A 27,419-nucleotide genomic window follows, 5' to 3' on the forward strand; every position below is an offset into this window, starting at 1 on the left:
CATTTCAATTTGCAGACTGACCTGGGGCAAGCTTTCAGCTTTTATCTTACAGGATGGCTTGTGTTTATGAATGATGTGCCATATCTGTTTTGGAATCAAGGCTCAGAGACATAAGAGTGCCAAGAGAAGGAAAATTGCTTCCTTTTTTTGGTATGCTATGGTTGAAATTCTGGGATCTATGACTGTAAAATGATTTTAGATCCTAAATATTAGGTTTGTGGTGATATCAGTGTTAACCTTTATGTTATTAACAATTTTTAATACTCTTTGGAATATATGGCAGCATGTAGAATCTATTGGAGCACAGTTATGAGTGATATGCCAGAAGTTTACAACGCTGCTTGTTTTCTGTGTCATGTTAAAATGTTGCTTGGATGACAGGAAAAGTTAAACTGGAGGTGTAGCAATAAGAGATCAAAGTATTCCCTCGTGGCTCTGAACTATCAAGCTGCATTTGTCACTATTTTCATGAAAACTTAAGGGTAAGTAGAGAATGTTAAAATTTGTCGAGGGATATTTGACCCAACATCCCAGCTTGTCTGGGAATTGTTGGTGGCAGAATTGCAGAAAGTGTGGCAGACTGCTCACAAAAGTTTTGCCACACAGTTGCATATGTCAAAGGTCTTTCACTTGTTGACAATCTTAGCTGTAGAGAGGAACAAACTACTCATTGCCAGTGTTCAGAGTATTCTGTTTGATACATTGGAGTATACATGTTACAGAGCAGCAAAAAAAGGACTTTTTGCCTGTGTGGATGAATATGTGGCCCATTGGTACACAGCTGTTTATAAACCTCAGTACAAATGCAACTGTACTTCCACTGCAGGGAAAACCCCAGCATGAAATGATTATTATAATAATGCAATATATTGGATTTTTTTCACCAGTAGACCTATATTATTAATATTTAATCAAGTTTTGCAGGTTGACTGCATGCACATACTTTTCCCACTTAAAACATCAATTTTCTCCTATGTCTCCTGTTGTGAGATTTGCATATTGTTATAATTTCTCTAATCTTGATGAACAGATACAGATGCAGACATAAAACCCATGTATTTTGGACATGCTCGTTTGCAAGTCAAAAAAAAAAAAAAAAAAAAAAAGTTTAAACCATTATACAAGACATGCCGTATTAGACTCTCATGAATGGGCATGTTTTAGCCCTTGCTGATGATGAGCTGTTGGAATAACATTTTATTTTGTGTAATCGTTTAAAAAAAAGCTGGAAGAAGGGATTCAAACCATTAGATTTTTGTTGCCATTTTTGTTGGCTGATATTCCATTTTAAAGACATTTCAACTCACGCAGATTGTGTGCCAATATCACTGTGTGCCTCGTTAGGAGTTACATGTTTTTCTGAAGTAAGTTTTCCATATGCTTATTAGGTGCCTGCAACAGGCAATTTTCTGTTTTTTTTTTTTTTGTTTTTTTTTGTCTTAAACTGAAACCATTTGCATTGGATGAATTTGATTGAAAACTTCAGGAGACTGCATCACCTTTGAGTGGAAGTACCTGGCAGTCACACACTAATACATAAAGCCCCAATTTAAACAGGTGATTTAGGTAAAAAGTTATAAAAAATACCCAGAGAAATCAGAATAAATGTCATAGTTTTTTTTTTTTTTCTGCAAACTTAGGCAACTTAAAGCCTTATGGAGGCTGTCTTTTCTTTGTTTGTTTGTTTGTTTCTTTCTTTCTTTACCCTTACCTAAAGCAAAACAAATATTGGTAAAATGCAAACAATCTACAATATAGAGCTTACAAAACATTTTCATTTATGCTGAAGCGCCTGTAAATATATGTCATGAACTGTTGCCCACCTTTTAAATTTTTCCAATTTTGATCTTATCTGGCTATTCATCAATGGAGACTGACACAGCTGAACAAGTTGACTAACAGAAAGAATAACTTTTATATCATCATTTTTGACCAGTATGAAAATGGCTTCAAGAAACTACAAATTCAACTCATTTCACGAAATTAAGCCAATAAGGTGTTATTATCAGATTTTTGGCAAGCAACATGGTACATTACACGGCCAGTCAGTTTCTCTGTGCATGTTTATGTGTGCCTTAAAGTGTCCTTATCTCAACAATGATAGTGTCGGTCAGTTTATGTTTATTCAGTCTTGACTAAATCCTAATCTTTTGATTTGTGCCCAGAGATGCTATTTTCAAATTTTTTCAGTCATTGAACTGAACAGAAGAGTCTAAAACCATTTGTGAAATTGTCAGGAAAGAACTGTTTGTCTATTTTAACACATCACATTATCTGTGTTTGGAAGTTGGAGGGATTTGTTAGTGGTGCTACATACATTAATGTGAGACAGTTGACTCAGTTTTTACTTCTGCCCCTGATGTTTTATAGTAACTTTACTTTAAAAATATTTTTGGATTCATTTGCTGTTTGGAAGTATTTAAACAGTGACAAAGAGGGTTAAGTTGAACTTGGCCAAGGTTAAGAAATATCAGGGCTTGTGTTAAAGCAAAGAATGTGGAAATGTCCTGTGTTAAAAGAACTTATAATTGCGATATTTACCACCTTGACGAAACACACACAAAACTTACTGAAGACACAAATCGAACTTCCAATTGAAATACTTTATACTTTGACAGTTGTACTGGGTGCTTGTGTTCATCTGCACATATACAAAGTTATTTCAAGTTATTTTGCTTTTTGCATGTGAGGCTAGGCTGGCTGATGCCAGTATATCATCAGCTGTTTCCACACTATATGGCACTCTCAGCCCTGACTAACACCAGTTATTAAGATATCTGGTTTGCATGCTTTATTGTGATGATCGCTGTTGAGATTGACTCCACATTTGACTGAATCCATGCAGACTTTATTTTATCTTCCTTAGTTTAATGATGTGTTGCTTTCATTTCAAAGCCATAATATGTATGAGCTTAGAAACGCTTTACTGCGGCTGATTCGGTTTCCAGTGTACAATTTAAAGTATTCTAAAACCATGTCACCAGTCAGTAAAGTGCATGGATAGAGTATGTCTTCAAAGGTATTTGCAGATTGTTTTTTTTTAGATGGAACGGAGAGAGGAAGGGAAATTGCCTTGAATTTACACTAGAGTGCAGAGTGCTTTGCCAGGGTTATAACAGCTTTATAGAATTGATGTGTTTTTTTCCTGAGCTTCTTGCAAAAAAAAAAAAAAAAAAAAAAAAAAAAAAACCTTTCTCTGCAAAAACCAATAACTGTCATAGCGTGCAATTAGCATTGATATTATTCCCTAGTCAGACATTAGTTACACACCAAAAGCCAGTCCAAAGCAAGGAGTTGCAGTATGTCTGCACATTCATTTATTATATCAGCAGAAGAGCAGCTTTATGACTGAGATTCTGTCACTGCCCACGAGATGGCTGTCAAGGGAGTGCTGTGCTGCAGGTATCACCAGCCTGAAGAGATCCCAGGTTGAAACTGTATAATTAATCGGATGGAGCAGAAGAAGAAGACACCTGGTGCCATCACAATCAAAGTCATGGATCTCTTACTAATCAAAGGACCAGAATATACTTTGAATGGAAGAGATGAGATTTTTTTGAGGTACAGACAAGGCAGCATTAAAACATCCAATACAAGCAGAGATAATTTTGAATAACAAAACACAGAAATTCATCTGTGGCTGCTTTGGTTTGTTTTAATTTGAGAGGTGGTGCTTATGTATCTTTTAAGCTTGCCAACATAGCATATTGTGCTTTTTTAAGGTCGCAAAAGTCCCCCTGAGGATGAACATTTCTGTCTAAATAATGGGATTCCTCTTACTTGCATTGAATTGGCTAAACCCTGCAGCTTCATACGCCTCCTCTGCTTGGTTTCATGAGCTTTTGACCCCCAAAAACTGCCTAAGGATGTAAAAGACAAAAAGAAGACCTACTGACCCTGTGAAGCGTGAGTGGAAAGACTTTGTCTATCCTCAGTCAAAAGAGAAAAGGCCATAGGGCAACAAAGGAACTCAAGTGCCAGAGTAGCCCTCAAAATGCAAACCATCTTTCACTTTCTCCTCTCAGCCATCTCCATTGTCTCTAATGTAATATAAAGACTTTTCTTTCTTTAACGGGTCAGACACTTGTCTTTCAGTCTTGCATTTGTGGTGTCCTTTTAAAATACAGTATGGCTTCAGGTCATTGGGAGGTTAGATGGAAAACTATTTAAAACCACTCTAGCCTAACTTAGATGCTGGTTCTGCAGGGTGACAATTATGATTTTGACAACTTTAAAAGTGTGGGAAAATGAAAGGACTACTGACAAAAAGGAGCTGTGGGGTGCAGGAATCAACATCTTAGTTTGATAGTTAGCCACATGGACCATAGAGCTCTACAATTATCTAGCCAAAAGAGAAACGCTCTCCTTAATATATTATTTTTAAAGATTATTCATATTTGATGTGTAGAAAAAAACATTTATTTGTGCTTTAGTATAGCTTAATATATTTTTTTACTAAATTTGCTGGTGCCACTTTAGTTAATTTGTAATGAAAGTGTGTATAATCAATGACTATCAGTTGAAGTAACTACTGTAAAAACAAAAAATGACTTTATTAGGAAATGACTTGGCAGAATAGAAAACCATTCTTTTCTTCTCAAGTGAAACTGGATTTCAATAGTTATAGTTTACTTGCTCTGCATTTATAATAATAGTATTAATCCACTCCTGGCTGCTACAAGTAAATGTTGAAGTTAATAGACAAGATTAATGTGCTCTGAATTTTAGTGATGGTGGTGAGATTAAGAGGAATTGGAAAAATAATGTTTGCCATTTCCATATATTTGAAATTATATGGCCATGGTGGTGGCAGGAGTGGTTTGGTCTGAAAGTGGTCTGATACGTAAAATGTGCTAGGAATGAAAAGTTACTATATCTAATGACATTTGTCCTACTTTCAATGAACTTCTTCATCAAAGCTTTTTTTCTATATCAACTTCCTGGATAATGATCTGGTCTTATCCCAGAGAGCATAGTACTGTGGAAGGAGTTAACTTTTTAAATATGCAGTGTTATTTCAGTGAAAACAGACTAAGATGTTAAAACCCATCCTGCAGCACAGATGTGTGTACTCCGGCCATGTGCACAGGAAGAAAATGGATTAATTTGATGCATACATATGACTGTACATCATTATTTCATATAATAAAGATGTTTTAGAACAAACTGAGACTCAACATGTAAAGTCATGCCAAATGGAAACAGGATGTTGCTGTCCTCATCTCCAAGTGATCCACTCTCTGTGCTGGAGATGGACAAGATAATTGTTGGAAAGATATTGATGCCACACAGAAACAGGTGGCTACAAACAGGCACTTAGTCATGGATGTTTTTTTTTTCTACAATGATAATTGCTCTGACAATTTTCCAACTGTTGTCAGGTCAGCCCAAGGCTAATGCCCCATGAGGCTGGATCTGTTATCCTGTCTCGTATGCCTGTTTTTATGTAAAGGAATGCAGAAATACCTGTAATGAATAGTGTCGTATTGGTTCAATTCAGTTTTGAAACCTCATCTATATTCATTGAAATACTCCTGTCCCCTACAGGGATGAGAATGATTCTCAACTACGTTCCAGTTATTTATAGATACGGCTCACAATGAGAGACCAGGGCTAAGACATATTTATGTTTTTGTGTTATGCTGATATACTGATGAGATCATTGAAACCAACAGAAAAATGGTTTCTGATCTAAAATACTGAATGAAATGATTGACGACAGCACTGTTTCACCTAGTAAAGGTAATGTCTGGCTTATTACATCTTGTGAAATGAAATGAGAAAAATTTAAAGGAAATGATCCAAGTCATTGGGGAAACTCATAATTTCCCTTCATCTCTCTCTCTGGGAGAGGCTAAAAATAAAGATGGTAGGAATAATGTTAATGCAGACACTAGTTTTTTTTTTTTAAATAGTCAATGATCCAGTCAGTATCTGGATACTTGAGAAGGTGACCCAGGAAGGAGGTTAGTCCTGTTAGGGTGTATTTATTATAACTTATTCATTAAGATGTCAGCTTGTCATGACCCCAGGCCTTGGCCTTGAGTTTGTATGTAAAGATCTATGTTTGGTTGCAACCAGGTGTTTAACTGGCTGCCTGGCTGCAGAGTATCCATCTCCCATGCGGGACACCAGAGTTTGTTTCTCTTAGGGGACGAATATCAACACCTTCCAGTTGGCTCCTTAGGCCCTTAACGTCACTGCCTAACCACAGTCGCTTTGGATAAAAGTGCCTGCTAAATGCCTGTAATGTAATGTAATGTAACGTAATGGCTGTGCCATCACCCGCCTGTGATTGGCCCAATTGCCTGATGTCCAACCGGAGCTTCTCTATTAAAGATGGCTGCTGACGATCATTCAGGGCAGCTGTGATCATTCAGCACAGCTTGCTACTTGCAGTCTTGGGACTTGGTGTTGCAGTGTGTGTGTTTTGGCTGAATTGTGATTAGATTGACTTGGTTTGGTGATTTCTTTGAACAAGCTTGGTTTGGATCTTTTTGCTTGTTGTGTAACATTGTGAATGGCTTTAAGCTTTTAAAATTGTTTTGGTTAATATTGAAATCCCTTCTTTGCCTTTTGCTTTCAGAACTGTGTTAATTTACCTTTAGTCCTTTTGTTTTGAATGTTAAATAAACCTTTTACTTATACCTTTTAATTTCTTGTCCTTAATGTTGCCACCCCCTTTCCCCTAGCAGAGCCGGGGTTGTAACATTGAATAGGGGCTCGTCCGGGAGATGTTACCTATTCTGTGGCTTGTGAAAGATAAGTACTGGTTGGTGCTGTGCACTGGATTTTACGGCTGTCAGCTAATTATGCCTGTCACAATCAACAGGTACTTGAGATCATACTGGTGTCTTTATTCACCAGGATGGAAACAACAAGATGAAACTAACAGAAATGTCATATTTTCACATAGTTTTGAACAGTTGACTGACTGGCTGATAAATGTACCCTTGTTTCATCCCTCCTGAATGGACATATCTTTTTTAATCATATTCTTTAATTAATTTCCAATTAATAATGGTTATTTACATTATTCTAATCTTTATCTGGTTATTAGTATCCTTATAGTATCCTTATAATTGTAAAAGAACACTGATGAATTCATGTATTTGCTATTGTATGTATGGAATAAACCTCTTGACGCCTGTTGTCACATAATTTTTACAAACCACTTCTGGCCTTTGTTTATTTTATTTCTTTTTATCTTACTAACTAATTTATTTGATTTTATTCATTTTTTATGTATTTATTTAGATAGGTATGTATTTATTATTTAATATTATTGTACTTTTTATTTTCTTAATTTTTTTCCAGTATTTATTTGTTTGGTATTTATTTTATATTATTGTAGATAAATTGTGGTTTAAAGGGGTTAATCATCAACTATAATTTCATAATCTTGACAGCCATACACTTACATCTACACAGCACAAGAGCAATAAAACATTTTCTGTTTAATTTCTGTTTTAAAATGAAGTTGTTTTCTATTCTATACATTAATGTTTTGTTTAAAAATGTTTTAAAATGTAAGATTTGAAAATAATCACACAGATGGAGTTTTTCCAAGCCTCTTTCTTGGCTTTTGTAAAGGATAAGGAGGCTTACAGAATTTCAGTATACTTATTTGTCTTTTATTCCAAGAGCTAAAGGTTTTTAATTACAGCCTTGCATGCTGTCACTCACTGTGTTTAAGAACTACTCTTTGTAAGGGATTTTGAAAAAATAAAATAAAATAAAATAAATAAAAAGCATTGTCTTTAGGCTTTAAGAAAATGGGCCGTCTTCAATTGATGAATGTTTTATTGAAGTACATGATAAAATGTGTGAGTCTAGGATCTACTCTAGTTGAATATTTCTTACATGGACACAGAAATGTACTAATAAGTCAAATGTGAAACATCACTGTTACATTAATCAGTTTAGGCCAATAAAAGGCAGGGATGGGCAGGTCACATCTTTGCATTTCTGGATGGAAATAAAAACTGAATGGCAGCATACTGAATATACATCCAGGGTTGCAGGGAGTCAGAGGCTATCCCAGCTCTTGTCAGAAGAGAATGAGGGCACAGCCTGGGCAGGCTGATATTAGTGAATATGATGCACATATGAGGCAAATTAGAAGCTGGTTTACTCCACAATACTTGACAAATAAGTAGGTGTACAAATATACTTTGACCTCTATGGCTTCTAAACAATCACATAAACTTTGTAATATAGTTTATTGCTTTTTTTTCCCAGAAGTCAGATTGACCACAAAACTTTGCTCTGTTGTACTTGTATGCTCTGATTGAGTAGCTAAAGTATTAACCATCATGCATTTTATTTTTCACATAATGAGAGAACAGTATAGACTATTTAAATAAAAACTACTCATCTGCTCATGCATGATAGTTCAGAAATGTACTTTTCTATGGTACATACAGTATTCATTAGAGTATGGGAATCCACTAATATACTATTTTTATTTTTGATATGTAGTTATCTGTTGTTTAATCACTAAAATGGATAAAAATAGCCAGCTATCTAGTCTCTTGAGCATTCCCAAAGTTGAAAATGTATTCCGAGTAGGATTTCTCAGTTGGCACATTAAATAATGTAGTGATACAGCCATGCAAAGCTTTGTTTTTTTTCATTGGCAGAATATCTCATTTAATTTTAATACAGAATGAATTTGTGTCATTTACTTCATTGTGTTGCCAGTGTTTTTCTTGTAAACACCCTGTCTGGAAAAAGACTTTCAGCCATTTCACCTGCAGTTGTGACTATGCACATTGTGTCAGAGATGCTGCTTGGATCCGTGCTATTTCTGTGGCTTCTGGAAATGTTTTTTTATTTTTTTTATTTTTATGATAGCTAACAACAGTGAGAACAGAACATTGTGTAAAAACTTTGTAAGACAATAAGTAAGAAAGCAATATGCTAAGCTTAGTATTATAGCAGTCCTATCAGGCTACACTAAAAAAGCAGCTGTCAAATTTCATGTTTGCTTTTCTTTTTAAAATTGTATTCTAGTTGGCAGATTGTAATAAAATGTGTTAGAGGATTTTGTCATAGACTGAAGACCAACTGTAAAAGTCTGATTTAGGTGTGCAACAGCTATACATATATGTATTTGTCTTTCATTTAGAAGTAAACAGCTTTTTATGCAATGCACATCTTCCTCTGTGTCCTCTCTGTCCTTTCTTACTTTACTGTGCTTATTGCACTGCTCGCTTGGAAATTACGTTTCTAGTGCAGGATGGTTTTTGTGAAGCAAGTGTGATTATGAATTATCGTGCACTTACATCCTATCTTTTTGCATATAGCATTTTGTGATTAAACTACACAAAAGAAGGAGGGGTTACATTTGTTTAAAGGCTGATCCACATTTTTATGCCACAGTCATAGATTTATTACAGTATTATACATACATGCTTAACTTGAATGAGATTTTAATTGTTTTCTTCTCTTACAGGAATCTATTGGACAGAGACACTTTCTCCAAATCGGACCCATGTAAGTTCTTAGTTTTTGCAATGAAAGAGTCTAGTTTTTTCCTGCAGGAAACTTCACTCAGAATATTACTCATTGAAACCTTCTGTCTTTTTACACTGCTTTACTTTTTATTTTTGCTGAGCTTAACTTTGATTCAGTTTACTCTGCTATTTTGAAGTGTTTTTTCAATAACTGCATATCATTTGCACAGTAATGTGACAACCTTTCCTCACTGGGAGCTAAAGTACCATAATGCATGCTGGGTATAAACTACAGCCCTTGAATACAAATGGCTAATTTTTGGTAAGACACATTGTGAATTGCCATAAAGGCATTTTTGTTATATTCCCCACAGAAAAGAGAATGGAGGAGACAATTTAAATAATAGGAAGGACGTTCAAGCCCTGTGTGCATGCCTGAAACAGAACAGTGGGATGTGTGACAGGTCACATCACCTCCATCACACCTGCCACAGCTTAGTTTTTAGCCACAAAACTAAATAGGAATCAGGAGAATCTCTCCATTATGAAACTGTGTTTTGACTTCACGGCTTACACTAAACTGTGCCTTTTTTTTGGAGGTTTGTTCTTTGCACATGGGTGTCATTTCTAGGATTATTAGGCCCGTCACTTTTTTCAGCTGCCTGGGTGTGGCAGGAAAATTAATGCAGAGTGTCTGCACAGAAGGAACAAAGCAAACACTTTTTATGGATATAGGATACTTGATTCAGATTGTTCAGTGACACTGTGTCCCTCTGTTCTCCCTCTCTTTCTTTTTACCTCTGTTCCCCACTGCCTCACATCTCAGTGGTTGTGTTATATACCCAGGGAGTGGAATCCAAACAATGGAGAGAGGTAAGAGATCACAGCCATTCCCTCTGTGAACACAAGTGAATCAATGCATTTCTTTTCCATGACAGCCTGATCTCTGTTTACAACCCCCCCTTCCTCCCGTTCTCTCTCTTGAGGTAAACGCGGTGTGCCAATCATTTGCAAATGATTGACCCTGTGAATACTGGTGTGCTGGTCAGCACTGCTTTAGCTGTGACTGATTGACTGATTAAGGTGGCAGTCACATGTATCTCTAAAGATTTTCCTCTCAGCATGAGTCCCTCTGGCTGTTGGAAATGGGGCCTTAATTAGGCTAGAGAGGCTAATAAAGCTGGCAGAGGTTCAAGCAAAACACAGTCTTTTTGGAATAATTGTGTGTAGTTGTGATCAAAATAGATGGAAATATCAAGAAATAACATGATAAATTATGTGATTTTTCTTTTTATTATCATTCTTTTTCTTTTCTTTAATTTTGTTTTGGTCTTACAGCTCAGCCGTTCCTTGTGAGTATTAGTCTGATTGTGTATTAGTGATGTTTTTTATTGTACATACTAGAGATGCACAGGCATATTGTGGGTATCAGCTGGTATTCTTCTAAATGGATAACAGCAGTTGTTGATATTTTTACTGGATATATTGCTTTGACTTTGCCCTGAAAAAAGATTAATTTACATTCAGTTTGGTAAGACAGAAAAATTACAGTTTAACTGGCCAAAAAGACTTTAGGGATGTTTTAATTTGTTTATTTTTTAAACAGAGGATGTTTTTCATGTAAATTATTGTCAGAAGTTTTTTATACATTTGTTTGAATGAATTTGTGTTGAATGAATTATGATTATGATTGTATTATTATTGATTATAAATTTTATTAATGAAAGTGGCAGAATGAGATGTAATTAAGATTTGAGATGTAAACTATAAATATAATAAAAGCCTTATATATATATATATATATATATATATATATATATATATATATATATATATATATATATATATACACAAAGACCATGAAATTGCATTTTAAAATGATGGGGGGAGATTTAAATGGCGAAATTTAAATGACAACATAAATGTCAACAGTCAGTGCAGTAAAAAGAATTAGGAAGGCTATGAGAAAACTCTCATATGCTTCATAAGGTCATTTAGTTTGAAAACAACGTTCAGATTTGAAAGACACACTGCTACACATAGTATTACTAAATTGCTTAATATTGATATGATTTCTATCTTTAAGTAATGTATGTGCTGGTCAGTTCATCAGTTATACTACACTAACAGCTCCAGTTTGTTTTGTTAATACATGTGACTGGTAGGATGTTTTAACCAACAGGTTAAGACATCTTAGCTATAGAATATCACGGGACTGTGTTGACTGTTTGCATGAAGAAGGCTGTTAAAAATCACAAAAATCTCCATCTATCTTCATCAATTTGTTATATTGTCAAAAAAGTTTAGAATATAGAGAACTTGTGACACAGGGATGTTAGATTAACCAAAAAAAAAAAAAGTAAAATGGAGAAAAATTGTGTGTGGAAAACAACAAAGATCTCCTCAGAGAAGAAAATACCAGGTATGATTCAGTTCACAGAGCTTTTGACGGAGTATGAGCGCGGAGGTACAGGGAGGATTGACATGGCGTAAACCATTCATAAATACATAAATCCAAACCATACTTACCAGTTGACAGAAGATTTTCAGCCAAATATATACGAATGGCCTGCACAGAGCTCTGACCTAAATCTCACAGAGCACATCAGGATATGATGGAGAAGGAAACAACTGCCTGGTAATACTGCTGTAAAGACTATTCTACAGTCATTCGGCAGATGCTTCTCTCCAAAGCTCTCAGATGTATTAACTGCACTAACTGATTGGTCACAATGTTTTTAAACTATTTCTTTTAAACTCTTTTTCAAATTAAAGGATGGCAAACTAAATATTAAAACATCAAGCCTTACAAGTCTGCTCACTTGTGACGTAATAAAATTCATACATTTTTAAGGCCTGGGGAAATGTTTCTTCAAACTACATGCACTGAAATTATAAATGCACTACTCTCTCTCTTTTCTTATTAAGGAAACATGGCTGTATAAAAAATTGTGGAAATTATCTGTCAGTCTCTTCGGGGAGACATTTTAGTCATGCATTTAGAATAAAAGCAGATATAAAGGTGTCACAAGGGCTCCACGCAGACTACAAAAAGGCTGCATAAACACCACCCATCTGACTTCAAAAAGATGTTGGGCCTGCATATCTGACTGTAGCCAGCTATCTGACTTGCTTCTCAGAGGTTATATCTGAAAACCTGAATAAATATAAGCTTTATCTCACTTCCATACTTCGTGAAGAAAGTGTGAAACTGAGAAACATATTTCACTAGATTTGGAAGTGTACACAGGCACACAAGCCATTTCCATCATCATACAAAGATCCCTGTGTCCCCAGAGATTTATGTGAAATGATGCAATCAACAAGCTGTATTATTGGCTCTAGTTCCAATCAGTTGTGCTGTAAACATGCAACCAATTTCATAGAGTGTGCTGCATTTCGGACAGCAAGGGTGAGCAAAGTTCACTTTTCTTAAATTAACCCAGGCTTACCGACCAAAGCCTCCCGAGGTGTTTTGCAGAAGCTCTGATCTATTAGTTTAAACAAGCTTTCTAAAACTTTGCACAGTTGCAGTTTTTGAGGTCAGCCATTTGGGCAAAAGTAAAGTAGGAAACATGCAAAAAATTATGTTTATTCAGGGTATAGTGTATGCCATTCCTTCTTGTTTCAATGCTTAAAGAGTTTTACCCTAGAAGAAAATCATAGTAACTGGATGAAACTCCAGCTCCAGAAGTAGATGCATAATCCTCTGTACTTTCAAAGTATTCACACACTGGTAAATAGAAATGAGTCAACTGCAATGTATTCTTGGACTTACCAAGATTTATTAAAAAAAAAGTTTAAAAAAGTATAACTACTGACCATAAATTACATAAATGTATTAAAGTATGTCTGAGTAGTTAAACTGTTGTTTTTAACCTACTGGTTTTGAAGGTACTTTCAAAATAGTTTGGTTTGGACTAAAACTACAGGTGTGAAATGTTCCACAGAACATGGTCCAAAAGAAATTTTCCAAGTCCAGATCAAACTAAATAATGGTTCAGTTCATCCCTGGTGTGAAAATGTTGTACTGTGAGAATGGTTTAGACTTTTGAATCATTTACAGGAAGTTACAGTTGTACAGACCAAAAAAATGAGGGAAAATTAAACACAATAGCATTTTAGTGTAGAGGTGAATTCAATCTTCTGAAACTGAGACTCCCACCCAACTTAGTAGTCTTTGCCAAAATGGAGTTTTCAAGACTGGCAGGAAGCTAGGAAGATGACAACGTGGATGGTGGTACCATTGCTCATAGGCAGCGTTTCATATTTTTTGTTGGTTCGTTTGACAAATTCATTCACCAATTCATTCAGATAGCAATAGGCCACTGGGCACGACACTGGTTTCCAAACCACTTAATGTCAAGTTTAAAACAGTGTAGATCCTGTAGCTGGTTTTCAAAACATAGGTATCTATTTCACCAGCTGGTTGGTGAGCTAGTGTAGTGCACAATGTGAAACCAAAGCTAAACAGAACAAATATATACAATCTATCAAAAACATAAACCTTGTTGCAGACTAAATAATCAAATTGCTTTGAAAGAAAACAATTGGAGAAGCAAATAATGCTTGAGCTTGATTATTTTAAAGGTGGGCAGCTAACCTTGGCTCACAAAAAACACAAGTCCATTGTTCTGATAAGAAGTACCAGTATGTAGCTAGCACAGTGACATTCTGTGTCTAAGCCAAAGTGTTATTTTACTGACTTACATGCAAGTGTTACCAGGCATCAAGAATCATCTTCAAGAGAGAAGAGCCTCCCACACCTGTCACCACTGGTTACAGTGCCCCATCTTGAGCTGAAGGACTGTGGGTGCAGCCCCAAATGTTTCTCCATGAAAGAGATACAGAGCTGTGTTTTCAGTACACATGACAGCTGGCTAAGCAGCAGAGTCAAGCTGTGCAGCATTGATAAAAGCTAAGCGTCTTTCTAGCCCCTCTGTCTAATGTGTTTTGGTTTGTCCTGGGAAAAGATATGGCCGGTTAAAGTTCCTTTCACTGTGCCACCAACCATCTGTCTGTAATCCAATTAATCTTTTATGGGCCAAACTCTCCCACTGGCTTCTTGTCATTCATATACCTCAACTACAGGAGAATATTGTAATAACTCTCATGTATATATTGTGCTTTCTTTTCCAGTTCCAGACCCTTTGACACGTGTCCCCATAACAAATGTATTTGGTCTAATGATCAAAACACAATAGGAGCTCATCACCCTGTTACCATATGACTTTAAAGTATTCGTTTCCAACTCCCTCATTTGTAATTACTTCTATAGCAAGACAGCTTTCCTCTGCCCACCACTTTCACTTGACTGAGCAGCTGACACAATAAAATCTCCCCGAATTCATACAAAGCCTGGCCTTTCCACTTCAAGCTCCTAGACGGTAATCTCTTTACCAAGATAGATTTTCTGAAGCACTGGCTCAAAATGTTTTCTGGCTGGTCTTATCAGAGGGGAAGAAGTGCACATCGGTAGCACTCAGACTCTGTCCCCCTTCCCACAAGAGTTAATTTTAGCATTTTGCAACCTTGACTTTTACATCTTGGTCATGTAGTTGCCATGGTAGGGTTTACCGTGAAGAGAGGGAGATTTATTATTTCCACAGACGGCTTATCAGTGCTGTAGTTTCGACTGAACTGGCTTTTGTAAGGCCTGGGACAAAATATGCTTTAGCCCCCTTGCTATCACACTCATGGTCTATCACTGAAATAGGTCCCTTTTCTCTCCGAGATGTCACCTTCTTGGCATCAGCTGTAACGGAGCCCTCACATGTCCTACGCACAAGAAGGGATGTAGTGCCACATGGCACTCAATCTTTTGTGACTTTAGACACACTTTTATATTTAATAGAAGGATTCATTTCAATAAACCCAAACTCTTGACTGTAACACATAATCTAGCTTTACTGTCTTTTTGCTTCCATTTTGGCTTCAGTTCAAATTGTTTCTGCTGCTGTTGTGTTACTTGTATGCTCCTCTTTTAAGCCTCACTTTGAGTTTTACCCCTGTAATCCTGCTGTTCCATATCCTCATTAGGCCCTTGCACTGCTATTATTAACTCACTGTGTCAGTTTATGGTAACTTTTTAAGTTGAGATGTTTTATTTATGCAGCATAACATCAGTTCTCTGAGTATGAATTATTCATTTTGGATACAGTTTATGTGTGTGTGTGTGTGTTTGTGGAGGAGATTGTAACACAATGTGTTGGATTGTTTTCCTGCACATCACCTTAATACAGAATTGTCCTCTTTCATATTTTCTTCTTGACATTAGTTGATAGAAGTTTACAGCTATTTGCATGGTTTTAAGGACAAAATATGAGTTGTTTTCTCAGACTTTTCACCATCTTTTTAAAATTCTCCACCTGCTGCTTTTAAGTGGTGACAATGGTATGAATGTGAAGTTGATAAATTCAATCTGTGTAACTGCAATCAATAAACTACCTTTTACTCATCCCCTGCACAAAGAGAAAACATGGTGAAAGAGAAGTGACACTGACTTCTCTTAATTAAATAGGATCTAATGATAATCCATGACTACAGTTTTAGGGGGTAAACAGAAGGGGCAGGGGAGATGTTCTCTACACAAGGGAGTGCATAATGTGATGACTCAAAGCTCTGTGCTCAGATCTTCCTTGCCCATCTTTTCTTTCCCCTTCTCTTTTGGTTCTGATCCAGTTTGGGAGAACAGAGGTGATAGACAACACACTAAACCCAGACTTTGTCAGGAAGTACATCCTGGACTACTTCTTTGAGGAGAAGCAGAACCTGCGCTTTGACGTGTGAGTTATTCTGTTTGAACTGCTTTGAATACACAAAGTGTGTGTGTTTCAGATCTTCTGGCCTCCAGTTTATTCTCCTTTTCACTGTTAGGTTAACCTCTTTTTTGTTCATCGCCCTTCCTTGTCCCTTCTATTGCTTCACCCCCCACCCACAACCCATTTTCCTGTCTCTCAATTTCATTTCCTTGTCAACAGCTCAGCTCTCTCCCGAGGAATTATTCAGTAGTGCAATGTCTCAGTAGTCATTTATTTAAAAGGAGATTGGTATAAGCATTATAAATATTTCATTTAAAGTTTTTATCCATAGTCTCCCTGCTGCAAAGTAAAGCAAAGACCCCTGTCCTGCCCTTTTCCTCTTGAAAAGGCCAGACTGATGACCAGGTCAGGAAGGTGCAGTTTCATTTCAAGATCTCTGAGGACAGGGTCAGGATCATTCTTTCCACCACTCTTCTACCTCAAAGAGAGGAGATAGGCCTCTAAAAACCCATACCCCTCAAGCATGAAGTCCCTGGTGGACTTAACAAATGTATACAGGACTGAGCTGGAAGTCTCTGAGGATTTTTAGGCTCTTAACGAATTCATTCGACATGCTTTCATTTTACAGCATTGAAAGCTTGTTCGGGAAAAGGAGTGAGTGCACCCCCTCACAATTAGTGTTACTCATTTACATCTCTGTTTTATCACAGAGTCGGGAGCTTGGGTATACTCAGGTTTAATTACTTTTACATTAAGTTTGACTACCAGATGCTAAAAACTTTCTCTGCTGATGGGCTGTTTCAATATGTCTCCCCTGGCTCAGTATGGAAATTACATCTCTAAACTGTAGAATGATTTACTTGATTAAACGTCAAATTATTGCTTACGCATGTTTTTTCCTGGGTGCCTCCCACTTGCCCCTCCAATGACCCAAGTGTAGTATTACCAGGAAATGTCTATGGGCTCAGTGGTCAATGTATTTGTAACATCTGCTGTGTTACTCATACCTGAAACTTCTATGGTTTGTGGTTTCTTTGCGATTTCAGATATGATATTGATTCAAAAAGTCCAGATCTGGCCAAACATGTAAGTAAAGACCTTTTTTATTCGGATGAGAAGCTTGACTTTAAATTATACCTGTGAATTATCAGTGCATGTCTCTGATATTTAGGTTCTATGCAAACCAAACATTGCAGCATCCATATGTTCAAATATATTTTGAAATAATGAGAGAATTGTTTCAAACAACCCCACCCCCCATAATATCCATCTCCACCAGAGCAATGAAAATCAAAGTTTCACTTGCATCTGAAATAACCTCATTACCCCTTTTTCTCTAATAAAGTGAGAAGTGAAACATTATGCATCATTATCAAAGCTGTTCATTGCATTTTCCTGTGTATTATGTTAGCATACAGCATACAGTATGCGTTTGTTTAAAAATGACAGCTTTTTCTGCATAATGTGTTGATTCAAAGCGGAGTGCGTAACCGAAGTTCATACATTCAGGTAAACTTCTTATTTAAGTGAATGTATGCAATGTTGTCCTATATGCCGAAAGCTTTGACGAATAAACACAAACATTACAAATAGTGCAAAATAGTGTATTTGACAGATTTGGTTTGCATACTACTGAAATTTTCATAATAGCCAATGATGCATTTGTCATGTTGATTCTTTGATTGTTGTGTGTTTGCTCTGTGTTTCGTGCTCTGGATGTAAACTGTTTCCTGCACCACTCTTGTCTGCCTCCATCCTCATTCCTCTCGTGTTCATTTTTTTCCTTCCTCTGAGACTCCGTGACCATACCGATCCCTTTCTAACTATCTGCTCTTTCACATATCCACTTTTGCTCTTTTTTCTTGCACCTGGGTGATGACAGTCTGGTATTTGAGTCATGTGTCTTTTGTTCCATGATATGCTCTGTTGTGTCATTGCTGCTGCCTGGTCTTTCTCTCTCTTCCTCCTCCTCCTTCTCCACCCTGGAAGCCCACCGACTTTAACGTACGTGTCTGCCTCAGACGTCATAAAATATAACTGTACAATGCATATAATGATGCTTAAGTCCTCACCAACTCTCCTTGTTACTCCCTGTAATCCACTTGAATGCCCCTGTCCTGCATCTGTCTCCATCCCACTTTATGCCCTCCACTTTATGGCAGGACTTCCTGGGACAGGTCTTTTGTACGCTGGGGGAGATTGTGGGCTCACCTGCCAGCCGCTTGGAGAAACCTCTAGCGTGAGTGATCATTTTACTCTTCTGTTTACCCTCCAATTTTGCTATTTGGAACTGTGCGATAAGAAGTGGAGCCACTTTGAAGATGGTTTTGTATACAATATATCAACCAGAAAAATTAAACAGTTTAAAGGTTGGAAAACACAAGTGTTTTAATATTATCAGACAATAAAAATTCAGCTGACACACTTAAGGAGATATAAGAATATGTCTTCCTTTTGGGACCAGCTGTATTACACATTACAGTGCAAAATTAGACCAATGTGCTTAGATGAAAATTGGTAATTGAACATGATCGGGTGCTTCCTCGGTACAATCACTATCATTAGGCAGATGATCTAGCACAGAGAGTGGATTGAAGTCAGCATGCGATGCATAGCAGTGTCAGCGTCATGTCGACATAAATTGGGAGGTATGAAGCATTGAATCCACAGATCTCTGGCTCACTCAGTTCTATGTCTTTTTGAATGTGGAAACGATGGGGCGCTCACAAACTCCCCAAGCCAGCCCTGCTAGGTGGGAGTTTGTGAGAAGGCTGTGGCTTTGGTGCCGACCATGAACTCTGCCAGAGACTGGTGGGCTGGATTACAGAGCTCAGTGCCCTTCAGTGCTGAATAAGAGGATGAGGAGGATCAAGAGACAGTGCTCACCAGTATGCTGAATAAGGAGCTTCACACCCCACTTCAGATGCAGGGAGGAGGATCAGCATTCCCAAGCAGACATGATTGAAAAAGTAGGGATTCCACAGCTTCAGTAGAGCACCTTGATCACAGCTGAGATAGTGATGATGATCATGTGTCTCCACAGTATACAAATAGTCTGCTGTGTTGTTATTAACTGCCCCGACAGCTTTTACATTTGGGAGTTTATCAAGCAGTTTAATTCGGTCCTTTTTGAGCTGCCAAACACTGTCTAGCCTTAATGAGATTTTCTCACATGTTGTGACAGACTGTAGACCAGGAGTTTTTAATGGCTATGTGCTCAATTTCCTTGTCGTGCATCCTGAAGTGACAGTTCTTCTCTGGACCGTAGCTTTGAGGAAAAGCACTTGCAGGGACTGAAAAAAATGTTAGTCATGCTTAAACAAGCCCTCCAAAGTCAAACTGCATCAAATGACCTGCTTAACAGGCATTTCAGTACCCCTTTCCCTATTTTCCACACTTTATCTTTCTTTTATGCTTCTTCCATCCATTCACCAGATTCTTTTTTTCTGGCTTGACCCCTTTTTCTCCTCTTTGTGGTCATATTTCTTTATATTATTCCAAACCTCCTTTTGTATCTCAGGATCTCAATTATAGTTGCAAAATTTTTTTAGTATAAAAATGATCTACAAGCAAGGAAATGTAGAAATATGGACAGCACCATGTAAGGCAAATTGATTCAAACGCATTGATATAAAAGCAAAATTGTGAATAGTTGTCATTTCACGTGACTAGTCTATGAGCCTTTCATATATAAAATAATTTACTTTTAACACTGTGGCTGCAGTCTTTTTTTACTTATATTTAGCACCACAAATTGTATTTTCTTTTTTATTTCTGAAAGTACAGACATATTAAAAATCTTAAAAATGAGAGCTGTACTCTCTTATTGACACAACTATACATAGAGTTAAGTCATTTGTGTACTTTATGTAATGTACTTGCTTCCATTTCTGAACAAATTTCCAAAGACTTGTTCGTCTTTGGGATAATAATAGGCCATTATTAATCTAGGAACATATGCCAGTTTAGACAATATTAGCTACAATATACTGAATTAATACAGTGGTACAAATCCTGCTGTTTATACTCTATTGTTAATAAGTTGTGCATATCAAAGAAATTTAAAGAAAAAAAAATACAAAAAATTGGATGGCTGAATCAGATGAATAGCATCTTTATTGAGAAACAGAACCATGAGAGCTGCATCCCCGATCTCATGGGTCTGGTTCTGTGTATAGCCAGCAGGAAAGAATCAAGATGTAGTAGTAGTGTAGGTAACATGGAAACAGCAGTCATTAAACAAATGGCAATAACCTTTTAGCCTGTCAGCTGATTTACACCACACACTACGCCTATGAATTTAGCACAACATTAGCATGTTAAACCCATTAGCTCACTGTGACTGTGTCCTGTATGCTTCAAGCTGGAAGTGAACAAATTGTGGGTGGGTTTGTTGCACCCATAACAGCCTGGTAAAGGGAGGGGGATGTGATTTTTGAAAATATATAAAATAGTGTTTGAAAAAAAATGCATGCATCCCAAAAAGCATAAATTGGTAGCTATACCTCACATCAAAGGCTGACCTCAACTTTCCAAACTGTGGGGAAAAGAACTCATCATTAAAGGACTAATCTTGTGTTTCACTGGTTTGTGCAGTACTGAATTCAGAGTGGTGATTAAATAGGAAGGAGTACAGGTTTTTTGGTTGATGCAAAAAGCAAGTTTTTGTTCATTTATATGTGACTTTGTAGTAAAGACAGCCTCTTTCATTTGTGCAGAGCTGTTCTTTAATCTGATGGCAGCTGAATGAGTCGGTGTCATGTGTTAATGAACCTTGTGGTATTTTTTTTCTCAACAGTTTACAACAATGATCTCAGCCATAAAATATACTTATAAATACAATAATACAAAAACATGATTGTTTTTAAATCTCTGGCAGATGTAGGCAACTGGTGCTGCAACGTGTGTTACTTGAGGACTCCACTAAAGAACATTAGACTTAGAGACAAGAAAGATCTTTGAGATTTGCATGTAAACAAAGAGCAGGAGGATGATGAATATAATTAGTATTTTGTCAATGCTGAGCTCAGAGAAACTGTGGTATTTGCTCCTGTGCTGTCTTTTTTCCAGGCACTGCTACTGCTTCCCTTTAGTGGCTGGGGCAGTGCTTTGGGTTCTTCATTGTTTTTCTCAAGAGGTCCCTCATTAGTCTTTATGGTGCAGTGCCTCGCTTTATCCCACAAGGGAACGGGATCGCTACTAGATCGCTGTTTTTGTGGGAAGGAGGACAGTTAAAGCCAAAGTAATATGACTAGTTAAATTCAATTAAATCAGTAATAAACCCTAAATGTGGAGATGCTTTGAAAAGGTAATATGATGTCAGTGTATTGTTCTGTATATAGTTGAAGACAAATGTTATAATTTAGAGAGTATCTGTCTTCATAGCTCAACACAATCTGCACCATTGCAAAACCTTAAATGAGCCTAAGAGAGGATCCTGAAAATAATAAAATAGAAAAAGAAAAAGAAAATGAAAGTGTAGTAAAACTAATAAATTTTTTGTTAAATATTTTGTTGTTCTGATAAAGATCTAATCTCTCAGTGTGACATGTCTGATATACATAGAAGAAGCAGGATTTAGCAAATATTGTCTTTATTTATGTCAAAACACCATTAACTGTCAAGCAGCATACAAAGTTAAACGGGTTCATATTACACTGGAGTTCCAGTAAGTTCCAAACTAGATCTGACATATGGGGAAAAAAAAAGACTGTGACAGCAATAATCAATAATGAGTTTTCAAGGTTAGCTTCAACTGGCACATTATCTGATGCGCATGCTAAACGATATGTTTTCCCAAGCATTCCCACGTTAAATGAAGTGATAACCATGATATTTGGAAAATGACTGTTTCTGCTGACACCAGATAATTAGCTTGCTTTCAGTGACTAATGTTTTGCCAAAACTAGTCAAGATTTAATGCATTTAAGAAGCTTTTAATTAGGTTTGAGGCTGAATATTAAAATCAGTCGTGACAGTGCAATGTGTTAAAAATTTGCACAAGTTGTGTCAAACTATAACTTGAAACTTGAACAGTTTTATGAGACTGAGAAGGAGGTGTTAAGTCATTTTAATGTTAATTACTTAAACAGTAGTTTCTGATGTTATGTTAGCAAACATTATTTAATTCAAGGTTTGACTCTGAAATGTTGATCAGTTAGCTGTACTTTTCAGTTTTGTCAAATTATGTCATAAGAACATTTAACAGCTTTAGAAAGCTGAAGCAGATATATGCTCCTAGACTTGATAAAAAACAAAGATTCAATCACTAATTTTTACTCAAATACAGATTTTATTTTCTGTACCTAGCATTCCCCAAACCTTTTCTTTTAAATTAATACAACGCTAACCTTCTCCTTAGAATTAATGTTTGGTAAACTGCTGTTATTATGTAATCTAGTCATGTCACTACAAACTCAGGTTTGCCTAAGGAAGAGCTAAAAAGCAGTCTGAATAATCCTGACTTTATTGCTTTTTGTTTGATTGGCCTTCATGTAAACTTTAAAGACATCAAAAGCTTGAAGACCTGCACACCGGGATCTTGTGTTAACCCATGACTGAATAACCTGCTTCAAGGAGAGGTTTAGGGAGGAGTCGGTCGCAGCCTTGCTTTAGCAAGTTCAATTAGTTTCTATGATGGCATTTTTATAAAGCCTGATTTTAAAAAATCACATAACAACCAACTGAAAATACACTGTCAAATATAAACAATGTCATGCTAATAACACTTTAAACTTCAGGGTTTTTTCACATGGTGAAACTCACCTCAAGTTTACTCAGGTAACACTGAAGCAAACGGCATCCCTTGTCTCATTTCTACTTCAAAAACTCAGTTCTTCTTAAGTTGTTAGTTAATGTAGTTGGCTGACTGACTCGAGGCTTCACAGCAGCACTTCATCTAAGATGAAATGAACTTCAGATTTAAATAATGAGTGGGAGTGAAAGGAGTTCATTTTTATTTATTTATTTATTTTTTGCTTAATCTGAACACTCTTGATACTGCAAATGAAGAGCCGGAAGCAGGAACAGTGTTTTCTTAACTTTTAGCCCATGTTTGCTTGCTTTACGTAACTGGGAGGTGAAGTGTTTTAGGCAGCTTACGGTAATCAGCATCCTCTGCCTCAGAACATCACACACAATTAGAGCATTCTGCTGCCTCCCTAAATACCAATTTGGGCTCCAGGGCTGTGCACTAACAAGGGTCCCTCTGTAATAATGTGGAAAACCTAAGCCAAGCTGAGTGTGCAAGAATGCTTTTGTTCCCTGATAAACTAGGGATTTATAGGCACTGTTTTGGTTACGTAAATAACAAAAATACTCTGTAAACTATTTGTAAACCCGACTTTCCAACAAATTAGTTGATTTGTTAGTTTGTTAATAACACTGACATGATAGAAAATCTATTCTTTGTCATGCCGTGCAACAATTAATTTAATATATACAGTGGTTGTTAAAAGTTTTGGTTGTTAAAGCTTTGTATATAACACTCAATAGATTTTTTCTTCCCATTAATAATAGTATTAGGAGCAAAAACAGACAAGGAAGATTTTTACCCAGCAAGAAAGCCTAGCCAATTTGTTTTGTGGAAAGTGTTTCTGTCATGACCAGATGTATTATCTGCTGGAAAGGTCAGAGAACAACCTGAAACGCAGTGAATTAGTGCTCTGCTGGCTCATTTGAAAACTTCTGTGTTGCTGATCTTTATAGCAGCTGAAAACAATCTGGGCAGGGCGACAGTGCAACATGAATTCACTTTCCTTTGCCCAGCACCAGAGGGGCGGGGGGGATGGAGGCGGAGAAGTTTAAGTTTTGCTTCATAAGGGAGCGAAGTAAGATTGTTGATGTCACACACCTGCAGGGGAAAAGTGGGATAAAATGCAATTCACCTTTTAAGTGTAACAAAAATGAGAATTGAGCTTTTCTTGCCGCTGAGAGAAAGATGTTGTACTCTTTGTAGTTGAAATGGACTTGATATGTCATGAAAGGTTTGTCTTCTTGGCAGGGGAGAACACAGGAGTTGGAGTGAGCTCACTGTTGTGGCTTGAGCAGTTTTAGCATTTAGATGGGAAAATGTCCTTCTGATTAACATCTTCTAATCTTCCCCTTCATTGTCAAAACAAGTGATTTCTAGCTTGCAGGTGGTTGATGAAAGCCTCATTTATTTAGAATCCCAAGAAATCAAACACTGTTGTAGTAATTAAAGTAGCGTTGAAATTTATGTAATCAAAATGCCAACACAGGTCTCAGTTTGTCAGAGCACACGCTTAAAATGGAATTTAGTTTTAATTTAATAGGATGTTAAATTTAATGTCCGTGTTAACATGTGTATTGCGTTTGCTGACTGAAGCTGTTGTAGTGATCATTATTTTGCACCCGGTTAACAAGTCTCTATAGGTCACACGGTGGCTCCATTAATGATCACATTGGTGTTGGCGATATGGTGGTGATACATGTAAACTGGTATCCTGACTTGCAACTTGTCTCCACTGGTAAAAGAGCAAACACTTTTATTTGCTTGTTGTGTTTTTGCATTCATCTGACATTCTTCTTCACTTCATTTTCTTGCCCTATTTACCTTTGTGCTCATTTTTAACAAAGATTCAAAGAGCTTCACACAGTTTGCCTTTAGCCATCTGCTTGACACGCTAGCTGTAAAACCAATATGAGGCAGCTCTCTTTCTCTCTCTGAGGACTTCCATATGCATTCTGGTGTCATTTAAAATTAACTAGTGCACTTTTCATCCTCCTTTACCTTTTTTTTTTAATTCCGGTGAGGTGAGGGATTATAAATGCTTATCAGAGTATGTAGATCAGGGGGATTAGTTGTATAATCTCATTTAAATCCACATAGAGTCTTGCCAACCTTGTCTAATTCTGTCAGCTATGATCGGCCCACTGCCCCAAACGTTTACAGTGGCACACAGCCAGGTGGTCTGTCTGTCAGTCTCTCTGTTGCTCTTTGACTCAACTGAGTTCCAGTAAGATTAGTCAATTTATTGCAATCCCCTTGTCATCTAGACAGATTCACTGACCTGGGCAGTCACTAATTTCTTTTGTGTAATAAAGCCTTTTTGTTCTTCATCCTCTAAAATGATGTGTAACACTGGTTTACCTCCACTTGAGTGTGAAATTGCAAAATATTTTATTTATTTTTTTTAGCATGCAGTCGTTTCACTGCTTAGGAAAATAGGACCAACCCTGCAATAATTGCAGTATGAAAAAGAAAAATCTTCCTATTCTGCTCTCACTTGTGTTGTTGAGAAGATAACCTCGCCCCCTTACTCTTGTATGCTTGACACGTTCCTGCGTTGTTAAATATCAAGACCATTCCTCATCCTAATGACCTAATGTGAACTGCATCAACAATGGCTTCTCTCCCTTTTTGGACTTTAATCTCACCCACCTCCATCCACTTCAGCTCCCCTGACAGGTAATGAAGAACATGGGCTTAGTGAATCACAATTTCACAACAGCAACTACCTCTAGATGGGAAATTATAGAAGCCATACATTGCCTCTGAATATTTCTAATGTAATATGTCATGCACTATAATCTTTTATGCTTGTTCTTTGGAGGGATAAATAGCTGGAATGTACTCCCCTGTGGCAAAAACAGAGAACCAGTAGTCTCATTGCTATTCTGTAGAACAGCAGAATCAAAATCTCTAGCCAAGTAATTGTAGTGATGCTGAAATATGCTGTTTGATCTCTTCCCATTCAGTTGATCAAACAGGGCATCTGTCAAGGCAGCTGTGGCTAACTCTGTTTTAGTGTGAGTGAGGAGAATGACAGCAGTACTTCCCTTCACTTCTTTCTCAGTTAGGAAAGCCACGTTGCTCCAAGGTCCTGTTTCAGTTATGTCTCGACTTGTTAGTTAACTTTATGAACCTTTGATCATCAGGGTTTCTCTTGAGGAGAGCAAATGGCAAATATGATGTTAATCTGACTGTAAATAAAAGCATGCAGTGTGGACAAGGATTGGATTGGTCATGACCAATCTGTTGGGTACAGCAGAAGCTTGTAAGTGACTTTATGAATTATGAAGCCGTGTGAATGGTGTTAAGAATCCCAGTTCTATAGTATATAGGTATGCAGCCCCTACTCACCTACTGTGATGTGATGCAGGGAGACTGTTATGTTTTACATCTCTTTAATCCTTCACGGAAATACAGAAGCCATGGAAGATAGCAAGCTGTCAACATGTGTCTTTGAAAAAAAAACTATCACATCAAAGCCCCTCAACTATCTGCACATTACTCTGATTTTGAATATCATTCCTAATAACGTATAATAATGTATAATAGCTACAATATGGGGCACTGTAGTTTGTGTCACCCCACATCCAAGAAACACCATCAAACACAACCCAGAAAGCAAATTGATGCTAAAAGAACAAAGGTGAAAGAGTTTTAAATAAAGAAATTACAGGCGGAAGGAGGACTCCCCAGTACATTTCAGACTATTTCATCATCTGTGTTTTTCCGCTGAGAAAATGTCTGTCAATGAAAGCTGAGGGAATTATGTCTCTTCATGCAAGATGATTTATATTACCTAAAGTCAAGTTTGAGCTGAAAAGCTGAATAGCAAAAGGAAGGCATGCACATTATAGTCTACCAGATGTACCATAGCAGGCAGGAACTGCATTTATCCATTCAGCACATGCTCGCTCTTCACATTAACAGGTAACTGTCAGAGAAATGCCATGCTCAATAATGCATAACTAATTTAAAAGACCACTGGCTTTGCAGTATCTGCCCTCTTATCAGCAGCACTGATTGGAGCAGAGAGATGCATCTGGGGTTGGTATTTCACCAATCACTGGGTCTTATAGCCCAGTTTGATGGGATTATCAGCCATTACTATGACCTCAAGAGATAATTTGACCTGGGGAGTTCACAGGGTTTATGGGCTGTTGGCGAACATTTTACTAGCTCTTTCACGTGCTAACAAACTACAAAGCGTCAGCTGGGAGTACAACATCAATAATTCAAGGACAGTTAATTCACCTTGAGAGCAGTCTCTCTGGACCTTAAAGACAGACCCTGAGAATTAAGTATGTCTGCCATCTGAAGACAATGACTTAATTCTATCTTTTGCCTCATTAAATGAGTTAAAAGCTTTGGTTACCAGATTTGTTTTGAAGTATTAATCATATTTTATGCCAGGGGGTCTACATTTGCTTTTCTGGAACATTGCACTAC

The 27,419-nt window shown here is 37.0% G+C and overlaps 1 protein-coding gene across 2 annotated transcripts in view; it reads left to right on the forward strand.

The window, feature by feature from the left end:
- Positions 1-27,419, forward strand: part of cpne5a (copine Va) — a 79,342-nt gene that overhangs the window by 14,183 nt on the left and 37,740 nt on the right. The window contains exons 2-7 of one of the 2 annotated variants that reach the window (XM_042004335.1): positions 9,458-9,498; positions 10,285-10,331; positions 16,140-16,243; positions 17,266-17,305; positions 18,209-18,223; positions 18,382-18,458. In XM_042004335.1, coding sequence (XP_041860269.1) covers positions 9,458-9,498; positions 10,285-10,331; positions 16,140-16,243; positions 17,266-17,305; positions 18,209-18,223; positions 18,382-18,458 — 324 coding nt within the window. The remainder of the gene's footprint in view (positions 1-9,457; positions 9,499-10,284; positions 10,332-16,139; positions 16,244-17,265; positions 17,306-18,208; positions 18,224-18,381; positions 18,459-27,419) is intronic. The other variant, XM_042004336.1, reaches the window with a different exon arrangement.

The sequence above is a fragment of the Melanotaenia boesemani genome, chromosome 13 (genome assembly GCF_017639745.1).
Source record: "Melanotaenia boesemani isolate fMelBoe1 chromosome 13, fMelBoe1.pri, whole genome shotgun sequence".
Lineage (NCBI taxonomy): Eukaryota > Metazoa > Chordata > Actinopteri > Atheriniformes > Melanotaeniidae > Melanotaenia > Melanotaenia boesemani.